General features: G+C 35.2%; 1 protein-coding gene across 1 annotated transcript; it reads right to left on the bottom strand.

Annotated features, from left to right (window-relative positions):
• Positions 1 to 16: 16 nt before the first annotated feature.
• On the bottom strand, positions 17 to 20,272 carry AGGF1 (angiogenic factor with G patch and FHA domains 1). Its single transcript, XM_009583444.1, has 12 exons — positions 20,126 to 20,272; positions 19,502 to 19,598; positions 18,854 to 19,059; positions 17,901 to 18,047; positions 16,043 to 16,231; positions 11,595 to 11,664; positions 5,603 to 5,714; positions 4,293 to 4,344; positions 2,018 to 2,119; positions 1,496 to 1,661; positions 1,163 to 1,245; positions 17 to 148 (listed from the first exon to the last, which is right to left on the bottom strand). Exons 1-12 carry the CDS (start codon positions 20,270 to 20,272, stop codon positions 17 to 19), a joined length of 1,503 nt encoding a protein of 500 aa, XP_009581739.1.
• Between the last annotated feature and the right edge of the window lie 102 nt (positions 20,273 to 20,374).

Genomic DNA, 20,374 nt, shown 5'->3' with positions numbered 1-20,374 from the left:
CCCTCCCCCAACAAACTTACATATGAACAGAAGCTGGACTATCATCTCTCTGGAAGGTTCCTTCACTTCCAATGGTCTCTCTGCGTTTTCCTGCTCTATCTTTGTACTTTGGATTCTTCACTGCTTTATTGTCTTCATACTCTGTGTTCTTTATAAGCAGATTAAATTCCATCAAGGCAAAGAAAGCAGGCTTTAAATTCTTTATTTTTGATAACTTCACTGCTTCCCTCCAAAAGTAAGGCAGCTTCAGCCTATTTCGTTAATTCTAAATCTTGTAACAAAAAACTATAGTTCTCATTTAGCAGTTTTTTACCTTACAGCCATACCTTGTAAGGTATGTTATTGCCATCATCACATAATAATGTAATATTGCCGAATTCATTAATTTCACAGAGGCTGTAAATAAATTAACAGATTCTCTTGAATCTTCTCTTGGTATGAATAATCAATCTCTCCGTATTAGCAGAAAACCATATGGACATGCCACTGGCTTTTTGTTTAAACATTTAGACTGTTCCTCAGCAGCTATTTCTTCAGAATAGATGACAGAACTAAGCACGTGAATAGATTCTGTATCGATATTCTTTTGGTAGCTGAAGAATTTGAGAGAAACAATGTTTCCTACACCAATACTTATTACAAGTGCTAGCTGTAACCCCATAATCTCTAAAACAGAAGTAACTTGAATATTTATGTACTATATTGCCCGTACATTCATGTTGGCATTCTTCTATGGCAAAGCAGACTTAAAAACTTTTAAAAAGTCCCTCTTCCTTCCGCCATTTTTTCAGTTGCTCATTATTTTTCGTTTCCAAATAAAAGATAGCACTGCAATTTAGTGCAAACTTAATGTGCAGGAATAAAAATAGAAATGCCTTAAGAAATCTTAACCTCAAAAGGATGAGGAATCTTGTACACATTGGAATGGATTTTCTTTTCCTTTTAACAGAACCTTCATGCCCTGTTACCATTATCTCTCTCTGTAGAGGTTTGTAAATAATCATTATTTAGTGTACAAAAGACAAGTTTGAGTTAAACTACCAGGCTCAAGTTTGAGTGCATTTGAAAACTTTCCTTATTCACTGAAGTCTATAGCTTAAAATAGGAATCACAAAGTAGATGGAGACTTCAAACACTTAATCAACTTCTACTGTAAACTCACCTGTAAACCATATTTTACCCGTATTTGTTTTAAAGCTTTTCTTCTGACTAACTCTCTCTCTTCTTTGCTAAGTGCTGGGCAAACTAAAAGGAAGAACACAGGATTGAACTTCTAATTAATAACGTAACAATGTTTTGAAACATAAGACAACTGAGAGAAATTTTGTTCTAGATTTATTACACACAGACACACATACCAAGAAGAAAATACATCATTATGTATGGTAGAACTATTCCCAGTTGACAAGAAAATTGTAAGAAAACTGAAGTAATTACTATATTTATAAAGTAAAGAGCTATAATAAAAAACATATCCCATGATAACATGACTAACCAGAAGATTCCTTTTTTCTGTCCAGGCGAAGATGTGCTCTGACTTGTCCTGGTTCACATCCATCACAAGTATCACTGCCAGGATGTATGTGAAAAGAAAGCACAGTTTCACCAATCTTCACTTCATCTCCATGCTCCAAGATGTAGGGATCACATTTTATTTTAGGCTACAGAAACAGAAAGTTTTGGCAGCCATGTTAATTAGTTACTAATGAAGGGCATGAACTCTTTCATGAATACTGCTCATAATTTAGTAATTCAGTTTGGTCTCACAAATGCAGGCAAGTATTTTACTACAGTGGGTATTTCACTCTAGCGACTGCAACCATAATGGATTTTTCCTAATATAAACCAAACATGAAATATTGTAAGTGGCCCTAAAACCAGAAGGGAACCAAGAAAGAGACTGATATATGAAAGAAGCCACATAATGACCTTGTTTGCGATTTGCCATAACGTATTTTAAATGACCACAACTATAGTTTTCTGCAATGTACACAGCATTGTAACAACAGGTACTCACCTGGAGAATCTGATTTCCATTAACAACTGTTCCATTCTGACTGCCTTGATCCACAAGAACGTAATTTTGCAAATCGTGGTCAAAATATACTTCTGCATGGAACTGATAAATAGAAGCCTAAGTGAAATGTTCTTATTAAGCAAATACTTCACAATTTATATGCTATTTTAAAGTAGTATTTCAGAACATATTTTGAGGCCTTTTAACTGAGTGGCTCTGGTACTCTAACTTAATTAGAGTATTCCACACTTCATGATTTCATCCATGTGAAATGTAAATGAACGGGCCACAAAGCATGAGCTAAAGTATACTATTAGTAATATAACTATTTTGACCATAAACCGATGAAAAAGTATATACTTCCATTGCGGCAAGTATGCTTTACTTAACGAACTGCAAGATTCAGTAATACAGCATTTTTAACTGTTCTTAAAAACAAGGGTTTTTTTTTCTTGTAAGGTATGTTACAGCACTTTCAATTTTTCTCTTTCAATTAAAAAAAAAATCTGATCTCATTCTACAGCTTCAGGTTACTTGGTCTTTCGTATCTGAAATAGCTCCCTAAATGCCATGCTTTTGTAAATTTCACATAATTCACCTTCACCTGCATTTTAATGCCCAGGACACAATGACTAGCCATCGTTTGCTGTTCCTTTTATATCCTCTCTGATATTGAGACTAACAATCTTATTTTTTTGTTTGTTTTGTTGTTGCAATTCTATATAGGTATTGCTCCCAAGCACACACAGAACAGAGAAAACACAAGTCCTGGCCAAACTCACGACGATATACACTACCTCCAAAAATGGCCACTGAGCAAACCAAAATTTCAACTTCTGCAGCCTACTAAGACCAGTAAAAACCAGAAGTCTAAAAAAGTGACAGTTTCAAATTTGACAAGCAAAGATCCCTTTTGCTATAGTGGAGAAAAAAACCAAGAATCAATCTGGGATGAAAGTGTTATTTAAAACCATACCCTTCCTTATCTTTGAGCAATAGCAGTTGCTACATTCAGTAATAAAAAAAAAATCAAAATAATATTTTGTAGATTGGCTAGCATTTACAACAGGAATACTCCCATAATGGCAGAAAGGTTGACTAGCTCATTCAATAGGTAATTTAATTTCTACCTCTGTTTCATTGAATAGGATGAACCCAAACTTCTTCTAAAGATTCTAAGTCTGCAGAGTGTAGTGGTGTTTTTTTAAATCTAACTTTACACTCAAGAAAAGCAAATGCCAAAGTGGTCCACAGCTATCAACTATGAATAGTGAAGAAAACAAACTGGTAGTTAACTTTTTGTTTCTACAGAGATGCCATTTATCTTCTTCCTGCCTTTGACTCCTTATCTGCAAAGTGAAATAACTTCTTATATAAACAGTTAGGTACCCGTGAAGTACTAAAATGGTAATGTTACAGAAAAATAAAAGCCATTTGGCTTCTTTATGCACCCAATTTCAAATACATGCCTGAAAAAGTCATTAATAGCAGGGAAAGATTTGTTCTGGAAATTGTTCAGCATGAAATACGGTACATGGCTGATTAATCAGAACTATCATCTGGAACAGACATAGTAAAGCATATTTCAGATACTTGCATTTGCAGATGTTTTTATAATTTTTTTTTTTGTTTGGATGACATGTCTTCGTCAATCTACATTTTCTTTTATTAGAAGTGCTGTATTTATGGTCTGTGTTAAAGTAGTTAGCAAAACAGAGCACACAATTTATCTTTAATCTTTCTTAAGCAGAAGAAAAATTTTCCATTACAATCTGTCACTGAAAGAAATTCTGTTAAATTTTCGAACTCCCTGTACATCACTTACATATTTATACAGTTGCCTTGAAGAAAAATAAAACAAAACCTGTTGCTCTAAGCTCAACTGCAAGGTTTGGATTACTTTATGACAAAGTTCTAACTAGCTGACATCAACAGTTTATATACCATTAATACTTAAGAGAGTAGTAAGTTTTCCTCAAGTTCAATAACTAAGAAATTCAAGATTCAAAGTATGATTTTTTTTTTACTGTGCTTTACACTGTGGATTAGTAGAACTCAAAGCCTTAGAAATCACACTGCTGTTTGCATTAAATTCCCATTCAGCAAAATACTGTATGTTTTCCTTTTTCTAACTTCAAATGTGGCTAAACCACATCTCATTCTAAAAGTTCTTTAAAAAAATAACAACGTAAGATTTTGCAAAATTTAAAGCCATGAAATCTAAAGCTTTATTCGTACGCTGATCTACCTTTCAGCAGACAGAAACAAGAGTTACCTTACTGACTCCAACTTCAGGAATCTGAAGTGTGTGTCCAACATCTTTTTCTCTGGAAAGGCAAGTTGATATATAAATCAAAACAAAGTAGAAATAGGTCTAATAAGTGGCTTACAAAAGGTGTATTTCAGTTGAACCTTAATACCATGTTTCTCTTCTGAGCTATTAGGGAGCTGTACAGATGTAAAATACTGTGTTGCAATATACACAACGTAAAGACTTGCTTCACATCCGTTCTTCCATCTATAAACTATACACAGTAGGCAATGAATATATGATAAAGCTGTACTTTTAAATTTTTACCTATAAACCTGACATTCCTATCTGAACTTTTATTCTCATACAAGGCCTGGAAATAATAGTCTGAACTCTGCATCCTTCAAGCTCTTCAATGCATCTTGGCATCAGTCTTCAATGCTGAAGTTGAATTCTTGATAGCATTAGGCAGGTAATACAAGCAACGAAAGAGTATAGTATTCTTTTTTTTTTTTTTTGTCAAAAACACTGCAGTAGGAGGAAGAGATTAGTTTCTTATACTAGGGGATGAAGAAGCAATGCAGCTAGCAAAGGACCTATATGCAAATTGCAAGCAGAATTGTCATCGGTTAATCTTCACATAAATGTACCTAGAAAACGCCACTTGTAAGAGCAAATCAAAACACATCTATCGGCATTAGATAGAAGCAGCTGAAAAGGAGTGAGGTTTTCAGTAAGCATGGAAAAAAGCATTAATTCATCATTAAATTAATCATCCACAATGAACAAACCAGATTTTTTTTTTTTTTTTAAAATATTAGAACTGGAAGAATGCATACAGGCTAGCACAAAACCCAACTTACTATTTAAAAATGATGAACCAACCCTACTGGAATTTGAATGTGTGAGGAAGTCCAGGATATGCTTCCTTGTGATCCTGAATTTCTGAAGTGTATTGTTCCATTTCTGAAAAAGTTACCTTAGTGGCCCAGAAATGAAGTTTATTTACTTTCTAGAAAACAACAGTTTCCAAGAATGACTTGCAGTTATGCTACCATTAGGACTTAGACACAAGATCAAGTTATCACCAACAAATTTTCATGACTGCTGAGCTACATTAACTGTGTTTGCTGTTTACCACAGCAAGCATGACATTATGCGACATGACTTAAATTTCTTACTGTGAGATAACCTAACTTGGAGTACCTCACAACTGCTGCACACTAGGACGACAAGCATGAAGGGTAGGGACAAGCAATCCTGAAGTAGCTTCCACAGCTTTCAAAGCAAGGTACAGTTTCAGATATATATAAACAAATTGCATTCAGTTTTACCTTCCGATTGTAGCAGGTTTCACAGCTGTGATAATATAAAGTGATCCAGTCTGTAGAACTGGCGATCTTATTACAATTACTCTGATACAAGGAGGCCAGATCTTTTCTTCATCTATAATTACAAAAAAAACCCCCAACACTGTTACTACCAACAAATTAGTTTTACCCCTATAGTCCATAGCTTTCAAACAACTGATAAACATTCGGCCATTATCTGGCTGAATCCTATGCAACTTTCAGAAAAAGAAATGTATAAGCACATCTGAGAGAAAACTTTGATGAAACTACTATTTCAAAGGGTTTCTGACTACACACTAAAGTATTAAAAATGTTTTCCTAATTCTGGTTATTTACTTTACACAGCTGATTAGTTATACAGCAATGAAGTATAAATACATTCACAGAATTTACTAGCATATTATACATTTATGGACCACTAGTCATAACAGATCAGAATACAATTTTACTTTGAGAAAAGGCAGCGCCTTTTTGTTCATCACATTACAAACCTAATGCATATAGAACTTTATATTTAATAATTTCTGTCAAATGTATTTTTATTAGCACTATGCACCAGTACAGATAAGAAAAAATAATAGATGAGCCTACAGTTGTATATGCTGTTTTGCCTCAGTATCTGTTAAGTAATTATATTCTAATAGCTGTGTTCTGTTCCTCGGTGTACATTTGCAGAAACAGTCTGCAATGATGTCAGCTAGGAATAGACATGGTAAGATGGGAAGACACTAGCTCAAAAGGTACTAGGGGGAGAGAAACTGTCTCAGTTTTTATTACTCCAGCATTACTGCAGAATTGATTATTAGAAAATAGTAAAGAATGCCATTAATCACTCAGAATCTGAGTACTTGAGTATGTAAATTAATGAAAACAGAGGAAACAAACTATTTAACTGTGAGCAGGGCACAGGCTACAGTACAGACTTCTATAGATTGTATTTCATTCTGTGAGTTGGAATATCCTTTGCATATACATAGTTCCAATTGGTTGCATTAAGCTTCTCACAGGTTCCTTTTTTTTTTTATTCAAGAGACAATTCAATTCTTGAGGAGGTCTTAAGGACCTAGGAGAACACTTTCTTTGGTACAGAACAGCATACAGGTTTCCTCTCTATACCCACTTCTTACATGTTACCACTGGAATACACAAAAACCAGGATTTCAAATTGTACTGGGTACTCCATATTCATCCTTTTCACCACAGTGGATTCATCTTACATTGAATTATACATGATTGTTTAGGAACAGCACAGAAATATTATACATTAATTGAAGAAAGTTCATACACAGAATTACTGGGAGGTCTGTACTAGAATCTCTATTTTAGCAATAGACTTTCTTTTCTCCTAACCTAAATTCTTCCTATCCTAACCTAAATACATCTTATTCTACCACTGAGGTTTCTACACAAGCACAGGAACTTATACCTCTAAACAGCTTTCACAAAAACACCACTACTTACTTCTGGCTACTTTCAAGTTAAGAGAAGGAAACAAATACTGGTAACATATAGCACTTTTTAATTGAAAGTATCTCAAGTCACATGCTTCCCCCCCGCCCCCCAATTATCCAAACTTTTTTCTTGTAGTTTGTTCTTAATGGGCTCCTGGAAAAATATAGTAATATCATACATAAAAGCCACAATAATTCACCTTCATCTTCTGAGTCTTCTGAATCAGCAGTTTCTTCACTTGTTACTTCATCCTCGCTGCTGTAGGCTTCGCACTCAGTATCTGTAATTTCACCTTCTTCTGGCTCACTCTCTGTGTCTACTGTTCTACTGTCATCTGTATATGCTGCAGTATCTGGTGTACTTTTACATGAATGTGAATTTATACTGTCTGTAGAAATTGATTCTTTGGCTGTTAAACTGTTTTGTGTTTTTGTGTCCATTTTAGTCTTCTTTCTTACATTTGGAGACTCTTCTTCTTCAGTAGAACTTACTTGCTCAGTAGTGGAAAAGCAATTCATACTGTTAGATGATTTCTGCTCTTCTGTGTCCAGATCCTGGAGGGGAGTTATAGAATGTTACATTCTTTATAGATCGAGTTATTCTAAAGTCTGCTATCAGCCTGGAAGTAAATTCTTCACTAGGAAGAATTATTTTTACAACTATTAAGAAATGGTTAAATTTCCAGAAAGTTTAGCGCATGCAGTCAACAGAACATTTCAGTAGAAATATTTTCACATCCTATTAGACATGACTGAGACCATCTTGTATTTGGGAAAGTGTGACTGCACTCCTCTTCTAAACTTCACTTATTCCTTCCTCTTTTCTCACACAAAACTTAAGATCCTTGTCCTCAGTTTCAAACTTGTTCAACAGCATCTTGAATATTTTCCAGTTTTGCTTTTATGACACTTACTTCTGTCCCTCTCTTACTCAATTCTTGTAACTTGTTTAAAAGTTCTTTAATTGATCTTCATCATATCTTCCTCCTGTTTTTGTCTTCTCATTTTTTTCCAGAATGGTCCAGAATATCTGGAATGCCCACCCACGCTCACCTAATGACCTGCTCTTTCTCCTTTCAAAATTGCAACTTTAACAAAGCCTTTCATCAAGATACTGTAGAGAACTTAAGTTTAATTTATGCTATGTGCAACAGTTCTACTGAGAATCCATTTTCTACTGCAACAGATTTCTCCATTGAATACCAGACAGATTAGATCATTGCAGGTTCTTCCATTGCCAGTTGATTTTATCAGCAGAAAAAAGACCATCAACATTTTTTTAACCGAGAAATCTAAAGTTTCAGATTAATTTTTCTAGAGTACCTTGAAAATATAATTCTTAATCTAGTAGCCCTGATGACCATCTTAAAAGAAATAATAATTAAAAAAAAAAGAACACAAATGGCTTTAAAAGATAAATTAAAAAAAAAAATTCAGATTGTAAGTTATTTGCCATCTCAGATTCAGAATGAATGCATTCAATTGCCCTGAATTGTACCAAATATTGCAACACAGCAGTTAAAATAAAAAACATCCTTGACTTTTTTCATAAGTTTTTGTATAGAGCATTTTACATTTCAAGATACATGAATTAATGTGAACGTTATCATCATGGAAATTAAAGCCCTTTCACTTTTCAGAATTGTAAAAACTCAGTGGCACAGCTGTAAGACAAACACAAGAACTTCAGCCCAGCAGTCAAGCTGTCAGATAGGACTTTACAGTGTACTTTCGAAACACTTTCAATAAGACAGCAGATTCTCAGGAATAATCAGCAAATTTCAAAAGACCTCAGGCTTTAACTGAAGGACTATCAGTTTGTTTAGGGTTTCTCCCTAATGCACTACCCCTCCTCCCTGAATCTTCTAACTACTGGAACTAGGAAGGAAGAGTATCGCAAGGTCACTGCCTAATGTTGTTTATTTTAAATAAGAGACATAGTAATCCTGCCAAAAGTAAGACTATACAGTTCATACATGTCAGACACATTAATTCCATTAGAAATCTTTTTGGCAAATCTGATTATCGCTTTAATGAATGATCTTTTCCAGTGTATTTATCTTTATTTACGTTTGGTATGGATATTACATCAATACCCCACATACCAAGGTGCTCTGCAATCCTAATTGTATTTCTTCCCATGATACTGTGAGCTACCAAAGTTTTAGTAATCTAACCTGAAAACAGAGAAACTAATAGTCTGCTCAAATCAGAACTGAGGCAAAGCAACTGATGACTGTGATGCACAGATGCCCAAGTATAATGCTCCAACCACTCAGCTCTTTCTCCACAGTGAACCCAGTGATACTTCTTTTTGGCATCACTTCAGATATTCTAAATTAGAAAATAAAGAGATGCTGTTTCAATGCCTAGGTGCTAAAGAGTAGACTCTCTGATCTGGGTTGAAAACAGGAATTTTAAAAAACAGTCTTACAGACAGACCAAGGATTCTGTAAATACATTCTGCCAATATGACCATTAAGCCTGTTCTCAGCAGTTTCTGTATTTTTTCCACCATTACTACAATCAACTGTTAAGAAAGCAAATAAACTAAACAGTTCTGTTAAGTAATGGTAAAAAATGTAATCTTTGCATTTAGAAATCCTTGTACAAAACCGAGGATTTTAAAATTGCATTCCTAGAGTATATGTATTTTGAGCCCTTTATGATTTCACAGATTTGTACTAAAATGCACATCTTGACAATGCCTAAACATTAAGATGAATGTATTCTTAAAGCATTTGAGGGGGTCTTTACTTATGCTGAAGAAATCCTTTTCCATTACATATAACTACTAGTACTAACATAAAACATATGTAGCATGCATGAAAGTGTAGCTATGCAAACAGGACCTAATACCTTGCCTCCAACCAGCCATTGCTTAAAAAACAGGAACCAGCAATAAACAGCATATTCAGTAAATATCATCATGAATAACTTAACAAATAGTAGCAATGCACTTCATTTCTCAATGGCAGGATATTTAACTCTTCATCCCAAACTCATGATACAACACACAAAGTATGCAAGTACATGCTTATTATAACCATGTTTGTTACACCATGATACTAGGAACATACATTCTTTGTATGTTGCTTTGCCTAATATATCTAAATAGTCATAGACCTACCCCAACAGTCATATGTTGGATATGGATTGCCTCTATGTGATTCAGCTTTGAAAAACTTTTTATCTACTGGGTATCACTACATGATCTCTGGCTTTTCTCTCACTAAGCATGAGTAAAGTTGAAAGGTGGGATGAATTTGATCCATAATAAACTATTTCTTAACTAAAGGGCTGAGTCAGTTCATATTTCTGCATCCTGACAAAGACAGCCAAAGGTGCGAGTGAAATCAGGATTTTTTTATGTATCTCATGAGGAGTGATCTTATAGGAATTACAAATCACATTCATGTGACTGGAATTGATGGTTTTGCTTTACGAAGAATAGGTCACAAACTACTGATTACAACGACCTTCTGAAGTGCAGATTGGCTTACTTATAATATATACATGAATGATCATAGTAACTGATGTGTTTTTAATGAAAATTTCAAAATACTTTAAGCATTTAACTACACTTTTTGCTCTACTGTGACAAAGCAAGATATTTTGTCTTTCAAAACTTCACATTTTTCTGTATTATGCCTGATCAACATGCATGTTCATGCAATTCTTCAGCATGCCTACAAATTAGAACTTAAAAATTACCGTGAGCATAATTTGCTTAATTCTAAGAAATGCACTGTTTAAACTGTATTGTTTTCTAAATCAATTTTACACAAAACATACAAGTATGTACAAATACAACTTTTCAGAAATGCATAGTCTGTTGCTTCTTGGTTTGCTAGAAGTTCCGTAGGTGACTTAATGGAATCATTAAGCGCCCTCATCTAAAGGGCTGAATGTTAGATCTTTAGCACTGATTCTGTTAATTTGAAATATTAATCTGAAATTCAGTATTTTACTACAGAAACATTTTCAAACAGTGTAAAATAGCTCTTTCATTCAGATGACTAAGCTTTCACTTGCTAAAACTGTTTCACAAGTACTTCTGCCTTCCACCCTACACAATACTCGAATTTCCAATGCAAAAAATCTAAGTAAAAGCCAGAAAAAGAGTAAAGCTCCTCCTATATCATAAAGAAGCCATTTTATACACTGGTGGACAGCTCTGAAATACAGGAAACATAAATTTGCCCTACCTAAAGAACACGCAGTTTGTTTAGTCAGGACACCCTATGTTAATACAGTGATGCTAAATATGTCTCTTCCCAAATATTCTAGAATGCCATCAAAGTTTTCTTCAGATGTTTTACTTATACAGTGTTTCAAATATATTTCAAAGTTACTTTGTAGATTAACTGATTTTGATCAAATAGCTTAAAAAAAATTTATTAATTCCTTCAGAAAAATAGGTATCCAAACATGAACTACCAGATATTATTTTTCCTTTAATAAAAATATCAAGGTTAAAGGTAAACATCCACGGACTAATGTGTTTGGTGTCTCAACTCTACCTTCACCAGAAGCTGCCAATCCAAAAGAAGAAATCTTCAGATTAGCCATGGTTTCTGTCAACTGACGTACCTAAAGATGGGATGAATATCAGCAAAAAGTAAACTACACGTGATAAAAAAAATAAAAATCACTGCTTCAAGAGTTCTATGGGAAATACTACTACAAAAGCCTTATCTCTCCTACAGAAGTATCTAGGATGCATCTCTAATGGAAAAGAATAGGACAGAAGTTAATTTTGAGCACCACGCTGAAATAAAATAAAACTATTAGACAGTAGTTTAAAACTAAACTGTAAAAATAATTTCTGGGAAAAAAAGGCGTATGGCAGACCCTGCATCTAAATTTTCTGACAGCCCCAATCCAGCAAGTAGAGCTACATGATCGCTACTGCGCACCGTCTATTCTCCAACCTGTATGGAAGCATTGATCTAGATATTGGGCCAGGGATCACCTTATCATTGATGCCACCTTGTGATTTGTTTTATGTTTGTTTTTTTTTTTAAACTTTTCCAAATTTACTTATTTAAAGGTGTTTCTTGTACAGGAGATAATTATGGTATTTCTTGCGCCATTTTTTTTTGGCCCACCACTACAAAAAAAAATCAGAACTGAACTATATGCCTGAAAGTTCCGAAGTATTCCACCCATCCTCTTTATCTGAGCTGCACAGAGGCTATCTAATACTTCATCCTGGCAAATAAAATTCCTGATCGTCTATTGAAAGCAAGCATGTGGGCAGCATGCTTAGTTTCACAAGTCAAAAGAAAACTGTTCGTAATATAGAAGTTTGGTGACTGAAAAGAAATAATCTCTTTAAAGAAAGTTCTTGTATAAGTCAGGAACATTCCTCAGGAGATACTAAGCACATGAGTTCCCCTCCACTGTTTTTTTTGCAATTAGAAGTACATTCATTTTAGCAGACGCTCACTAGTATTTTCTTGTTTGGTAATTCAGCTTTTTAAAAATACAATAATATTTCAACAGATTAATCTTATTCTTTTGATTCTCAGATTTATATTGCTTTTTCAAGAACGCAGCAATATTCGTAAAGAATACAGTTGCCATTTCTGTAGCGTTAAGCATCCCAACTTACTACTTACAGATAGATACTATAAAATTTCTTCACAATAGCTACAAACTAAACCGCAACTAAAAAACCCTCCTGTGACCAGAAACAGAAAGTTAACAGATTGGCCCAGTTACCATCTTTTTTAGATTAAAGAAAGATTAACTTCGGTTTAAATAGAAACACTCATAAAAAATTGCATGTGATTTCTGAAAAAACTATATAGCTACCGGTACCGTCTATGTAGAAATATTTGCTATGATAACCTACACACGCAGCTGCTAAATTCCCTTATTTCTTGAATTTGACAACTTTTAAGTAATATTAAATATCAATACTTGTTTACATTTACTCCTTTAACGGAAAAAGAGCGAAAACAAGTTTAACAAGCGTTTCATGGACTTGAGGTTCTGTAACTACTGTGCACTGTCTTCCCCCGCTTCACATGCATATTCTTATAAACCACCTCATCTTCACCCAGGAATAATAATTTTCAGGGGGTGTATGACACATTCCCAGAATTAGACCCTGGTATTGGTTTATTTACCACTACTAGTGGTCCAAAGACCAGGCAATAAACCAAACCATTCTCCTACTTGAACTGGCTGTAGAAGAAGAAAGTCAAGTAAAACCTACTTTGGCCAAGAAATTAGGTAATGTTTGGAAGCATTTTTCAGGCTAGCAGCACAATTTAATAACCAATTGGGAAAAGCAATAATGAAGTACTGATCTTCAAAATAATTGTCGCAACTTTAATAATTTAATCAGTATTCAGGGATAGGTTTTATTTTAATTTTGTATTATTTTTGTCAAGAGTGGAAGAGGGAATGGAAGGAAAAGGGAGAAGGCCGGGCATAAAGTGTGTAGGAAAGCATTTCAATAGACAACACTTCAACTCCAGAGTTCTACTTAAAACCAGACATTTTTGGTTTTGTTTTAGAATGTATATAATACAATAACTAGCATGAACTAATTATTGCCTTTACCAATACCAGACCAAACTGGAGAACAATAAAATTGCCAAGAAATACCAGGCATCTATGAACTGGATTGTGCAGCTTATAAACTATTTTTTCAGTTTTATTACAGAAAAATCTATAATCTTTTATTCTACTAAATTTTAATCTTTTATTCTATTGTAACACTTTTTTTTTTAAAATAATGAATGAATTTCTTATATGACTAAGAACCACACAACAAGAATAAAGTATTTTAACTCAGCTATGTAAAATATGACAGTAAGGTGCTTTGTTTTTTCTAAATCTAACACTGCATTTACATAAAAGTGCACTGACAAAAAGGCATTCTTTTCTTTTTAAAGTTAAAAGTTTAAAGACATTTTGTAGTCTCCCTTTTTTTGTTTTAAAAAATAGAAAAGGTCTTGATTCTTATTATGACACTAATTTTCATTTATTGTTCATAGGTGCAAAGATCTGTGCACCACAGAATCTGTTTTAAATGTTTTTCCTGTTATCTTGTTGGTTCAAACAAATTAATTCACAAATAAAGCAAAGTACTCAGTGCACTATCAATAAAACACATCATAAAAAAGTGGATGTTTACCTCCTACCTTGTGACTGTGCAAGTTTCACACAAAAGATTTGTTAAAAAGACCATCTATATAAAAATATTTTATCAATATAAAATAAGCTAAAGAGTAGTTATTTGTAGTATAATCAGATGACAGAAGTGGATTGTGATGAGATCCCAAGTAGTAGTCAAAATTATTTGTTAGGTCAGAGCTCTATATGGCACAGAACTTTTATAAATACACTTGTTGATTTAGGTCAATATATAACAGTTCATCACAGATTAAATTTAAGAGATTTCTTAATTGCACTGTATGATAAAGGCTCATTCCTACAAGGTTTCCATGATGCTTTCCTAACACATGATGAATTAAGTTCTGTATTAACAATGCTTTTTGAGAGTGGCAGAATGCTAATTCAGCAGTTGCACACAGCATGCCCAGAACTCGGATGCTGGTAAAACTCCTAGCTTCAACCGCATTAGCTCCCTGCTCCTAAGTCTAAATGATCATTATACTTAGTGTTGCTAAGTATCCACTTCAAGCTTTCAAAATGGAATGGTTCACATGAAGCTTTCTCAAACAGGAGAAATTCCCACATTAGCCACGATGTATTTATAAAATCTGTAATTGATCAACTACCACTGTCGATTTAACCTACCTTCACTGGTTCTTAATGTAAAGTTCCATTTTCAAATCTTTCAGAAGACATCATTCCTGATACAAAATTTTTAAACTCTGTATTGATGCTACATAACTATTATGTAAGAGTACCTGTACACTAGCATAATTATTTCAGATTTTAACCAATCAGCTTGACTGAGGCCTACAAAATTAAATTATGCAACAGTTAAAGCAATACCTTTAAAAAATGCAAACTAAGGAGCACTACAAACTACAGAAATCAATACATTCAATTAAATTTTAAGTAGTAAAAGAAATTTTCAGAATAGGACTATACAAATTTGATTCATCATCAATAATAGTGTTCATTAAGAAAATACTTCTTGAGGTTTAATAGCTGTGTTACAATAAAACTTCTGGTGTTTAGGAGTGAGTAATGTTTTTCAAGGCAGTTACTATGTACTATATGGTATGCTTTCTTAGCAAGCAGAACAACGGAAAGGAAGTTATGTTTTTTATAACTTAAAATACAAGTTAATTACAATGCGCATTTATTAAGATGTACAGCTTATCCACACCCTGTGGACAACAAAAATGTATTGACGAAATAAAATATCAATAGGAGAGCATAATATGCAAAGAATTAGAATTTCACAGACATTTCATCAATCCCAAATGATGGTAGAGATACAGTAAAATGTCAACGTAATGAGTTTTAGAATAGAGTCACAGAAGGGGTGGTGCGTGTGTATGCATTTTCAAAACCTTCAGTCATTTTTTGATTCATCATGTGAATTTAAAAAAAAAAAAGTTCAACAACAAAAAAACACAAGCCAAAACCCTAAAACCAAGACATTGAGGTAACACTGAATTTCTGACGTAAATCCAGTCCACATAGTACCCTGAATTCATTCTAGTATGCTTGCTAACCAGAGGGCTTCACTGACACCCAATTTTAGACATCTATACAGTTCTATTGTAATAAAATACCATAACAAAATAAAAGTGAGGGAATCCAAGTTTAAAGTTTCATCCTTAATCACTCACCGGGAAAATTATTTGAACACTAACTACATGTTAGCAACCTGCTGTATATAGTTTAAAGATATTCGAATCCTTCAGAAAATAAGCATACATCTTCCACATAAAACCAAACTACACAACCCAGAAGTTGCATCATGAAAAAACCACCATGTTTTGCATTTTCTATCTGTCAGTTCTGAAGTTACCTTATACTCATTTGCAGTAATCCGCTCTGGTTCTTTTCTCTTCTTTTTCCCTTTTTTATCCTTGGTGTGCTGAGTACCAGAGGCCTGATAAGACTGCAGATCCACTCGTGAATGAAACTGGTATCGGCCGCTTTCCACATCACAGTAGTAATAAATTCCAGTTGCTGGATCATAATACAGTTGATTTTCCTTTACAAGAAACATGAAGAACAATGTTATCATTACTTCAGTAAATACATTGTTCAAAGAAACACCCAGTTAATAAAGAACCACATACTAAGTTTAAAAAAAAATATACTCAAACGTACTAAAGAACTGTGGTGGCTTGACCCTGGCTAGCTACCAGGTGCGCACCCGCTCTCTCAATCCCGCTCCTCAACAAGACTGGGGGAGAAAATAAGATGAAAAGCTCATGGGTCAGGATAGAGGCAGGGGTCCTTCCCTTGGGCTGCAGTCCTTCAAGAACTGTTCCAGCATGGGTCCTCCATGGGCCACAGCTCTGGCCAGGGCAACCTGCTCTGCATGGGCTTTCCAAGGGCCACAGCTCCTTAAGGAGCTGCTCCACTGTGGGGTCCTCCATAGACTGCAGTACGGATATCTGCTCCAGTGTGGTCCTCTTCCACGGACTGCTGGGAATTGCCTGCTCTGCTGCTTGGAGAACCTCCTCCCACTCCTTCTTCTTTGACCTTGGCGTTCGCAGGGTTGTTTCTCACACTCCCCCCGCCTTTCTCGCCTGCTCTGCCACATACACACTCCACTGTACAGCGTTTTGCCCTTTCTTAAACACGCTTTCACAGAGGTACCACCAGCTTCTCTGATGGGCTCAGCTGTGTCCTGCAGTGGAACTGGCCATGTGCAGGCAGCCCCTGACCTCTTCTCACAGAGGCTGCCTCTGCAGTGCCCAGTCCCCACTACCAAAACCTTGCCAGTAAACCCAATATAAGAACTTTTCCTGTAGTTCAGAAAATTTCCTGAACAATAAAATACATTCTTTCATGTAATTGTACCATAAACTGTAATCTATAGCCCTAAACATTTATGTATCTAACTATATCCACAAACTATGTCAAAAGCAATGGTATCATTTAAGACTTTTAAAAAATTAAGTCCAGAAGCATCCCTGAAAACAAAATAAGTAGTTTTGTGTACCACATGCACTTTTTTTTAATTGAGTTGATCGTAATGCTGCAAACAAAACCTCTGTTTTCATCACAGTAGTTCCACTGAGATTTGTGACAGTATATATATATCTATATATGCATGTACATATACATGGACCTCACAGGACAAGAAGAAAACCTCCCCAAAAGCTCTCTTATGAAAAACGTACAGCAGAAACTAACCATTATGAAATTCTGATCCACCGTCTGATGTCTTTTTTAAAAAACTATTTTCTTTCCCGTAACATCAAACTAGTTGGTAACCATACTCCAACAAAAGTACAAGTATTTCGTGTATTTTCTCTCAACACGCTTTTGACTGTGGAGAAGCCACTGACTTAGTTCAGCAATCTGTCTTTTTCTAAACAAGTCACCTTTTAGCTCAAGCTTTTAATTTTGGAAGCGTTACAGAGCAGCTTTACAGTATAAAATTTCTACAATTCCAAGCCAGATAAAGATCTAGGAGACATCAAAAAGGACTGAATGAAAATCTAAATTTATATCTTAGCCTGCTATCTTTAATTTGACTGAAATAATTCAACAACTAATTGACAAACTTCCATTACTATTTGTCTTCAGTAACATGTTTTTCAAATCATAAAGTCACCTTGGATCTTAGTTCTTTGCTCACATCAACTTTTACTACTAAAACTTTGCAATAGAGAAAAAATGCCAAGGGTTTTGAAAACGACCCTTACCGAATTATAGTAGAATCCAGTGCTATGGTCATAATACAGTCCTGTATTTTCATCGTAAATAAATCCGGTTTGTGAAACAGCAGCTTCTGCAGCAGCTCTCAAGCTCTCCGCCAAAGAACCCTCTGGTACTGAAGTATCTTCTGCTTCCTGATACCAGAAAGTAAGAAATTGAATTTTCTTCCAAAAAGAACCTCCTTGGTTCTTTAGCATTTTACAATGCCCTATTTTACACAAAAGAAATTAGTGCTCTATGGACTTGGATTGATTCAAGAAATATTAAACAAGGCAAAAATCTAGCTGTAGTTTACTGATAAACTCCTGCTGATTTCAATGGGACCAAGACTTCATCCTATGCCTTCCATTTTCCACAACCTTTATTCAAAAGTGGTTCACGTCAAAAATATACAGAGTGAATATCTTTCTGTACATTTCTCAAATAGATTTTTGCTCTCCATTCCATTTCAGTTGCTAGATGCTAAGGCACGAAAGAGTTAAGCAAGTGAGATGAAGTGAATGATCTAAGAGAAGGCTGGATAGCAGGGAAAAAAACCCCATAACAAAATAAACAAGTAAAACCCCCCAACAACTTTCTTCTCCTTATATGATGCCTCCTTATATCAATGGAGGGAAAAAAAAAGTATTCTTTAGGATAGTCATATTGAACATATTTTGCTGATAAAAAATGCCATGCTTCCAGGCTATGTAGGACATATGTTTTAGAATGTGCTTTTTTTTTAAAAAACAAATCTAGGAGTATGTTATGCTTGGAACATAATACAAAATGAATTCGTTTCAAAGCACAAGGGTGTTGGTCTGCTATCATTAGCACCACACCATCACAAAAATTCATTTCATAAAATGACATCAAGAACAAAAGCACATCTTTTTAATGAAATTAAATATTAACAGAGTGCTGACTTCAAAATTGGTAAAACCCCAAACAGTTCTGTAACCTGTAAATTCTGGATGAACTTTTCCTCTTCTCCACCTTCAGCAACCTCAGTGCTATCCGTCCTTAGAGTAATACTAGCACCTGTGTGCAATTCCTCTGTGGAATTATGCTCAGTGCCTTCAGTCCCATGATTGTGCTGCACTGGCAGTTCAGATGCACAATCTTGAGTATCAATATGATTGTAATAATTTTCATAGTAGTAATAATCTGCAGGGGGAGAAACAAAAAGTTGAAGTTGCATAAATTAGGAAAGCAGTATTTTACACAATGCAGTCTAAGGATTCTAAATCTTAAATTGGAAATTTATGTATATAAGCAGTCTAATGAAATTCAGTTATTAGGAAGTGCCTCCGCTTCACATTTATTCCACTCCTACTGTACTTTAAAAATTGGTAAAACATGTGTGTGTAATGTACAAGATTACTATGTAACAGATACTATTCTGTAGCATGAATTCTGCTACAGTCCATGCTACATTTTATTCTAAAAGGAATGGCTTAAATACATAGGAAATAGTCCAAAAGACAATGTCACGTTATTGAGTTTAATGCAGCTAGGGATACAGACTTGAAATGTATTTTATATTAAAAGATTTTCAAAATAAGATACTGTTCTAGATGTCTGTTTAAGCAATCACCACGCTCTCTACCTCCTTGTGACCACGCAGCATAGTCCTCTGTCTGTACTTCTACGCTAGATGTATCCTTCTCCTTCCTACTATGGACTTCCTTAGTGAGCTCTTCAACCTGAAAGAAAAACAGCGTGTTACAGAATACAACACTGCATTTTAGGGGTTGACTTCAGGAAAGAATATCAGCCTATTTTACATTCTATTATTCAAACAAAACATAACTGCATCATAGCTATTTCAGTTGATCTTTGTTTTGCAGGAGACAAATGGTTGGCATAACGAAAAACATAATTTCTGCTCACAAAGGGTATAATAATAAAAGCAAGCACTTGGGAGGAAAAAGAAAAACTTAACAAGTTTTAACAAGAAAAGAAAAAGAAAAACTTAACAAGGGTTATTTTTAAGATGCCCACCCTGAAAAGTTGAACTTCAAGCAATAACTACTGTTCTGTGGTGACGAACTGTGGCACTTAGGTAACTTCCCTGTTTTGCCATAAGCATCCGAGGGGCAGTTCTTACACTCTTCCTTCACCTCACCATGTTTATTAAGCTTCTTTCCTTCTGCTAAATACAGTTTTTCCTTCTGACTGCGAAACCAGCTTTGTGGCTGAGAAGATGCTACCATTCGCTCCCCCCACACACCTGGCGGGCACCCACCCTGGGGGCCAAACCGTTGCCCCGGGACAGCAAACGGGAGCCAGCAGCCGCAGGACCTTCTCTGGCCGCCGAAGTCCCGCAGGCCAGGAGAGCCCGGCGGGCTCCGGGAGGCACAGGACCAGCCCGCCCCATGAGCTCAGCCCGAGCGGAGGGAGCACGCCGCGGGGGGGTCGGCAAGCGGGGAGGGGGGCCAAGGGGTACCCAGTCGGAGGTGACGGCAGCGGGGACGCCTGA

This window comes from Fulmarus glacialis, unplaced genomic scaffold, assembly GCF_000690835.1.
Source record: "Fulmarus glacialis isolate BGI_N327 unplaced genomic scaffold, ASM69083v1 scaffold37488, whole genome shotgun sequence".
Classification (NCBI taxonomy): domain Eukaryota; kingdom Metazoa; phylum Chordata; class Aves; order Procellariiformes; family Procellariidae; genus Fulmarus; species Fulmarus glacialis.
Note: the sequence above shows the minus strand (reverse complement) of the source record. Positions and strands in the feature narration are given on the sequence as shown.

Excerpts from the sequence above, each read along its gene's own strand:
- AGGF1 (XM_009583444.1), bottom strand. The coding sequence starts at position 20,272 with ATGGGGCGGGCTGGTCCTGTGCCTCCCGGAGCCCGCCGGGCTCTCCTG. Across the intron at positions 4,345-5,602 it reads AAACCTGCTACAATCGGAAG|AGAAAAAGATGTTGGACACA; the intron begins GTAAAACTGAAT and ends TTGCCTTTCCAG. Across the intron at positions 149-1,162 it reads GGGTAAAATATGGTTTACAG|AACACAGAGTATGAAGACAA; the intron begins GTGAGTTTACAG and ends CTGCTTATAAAG.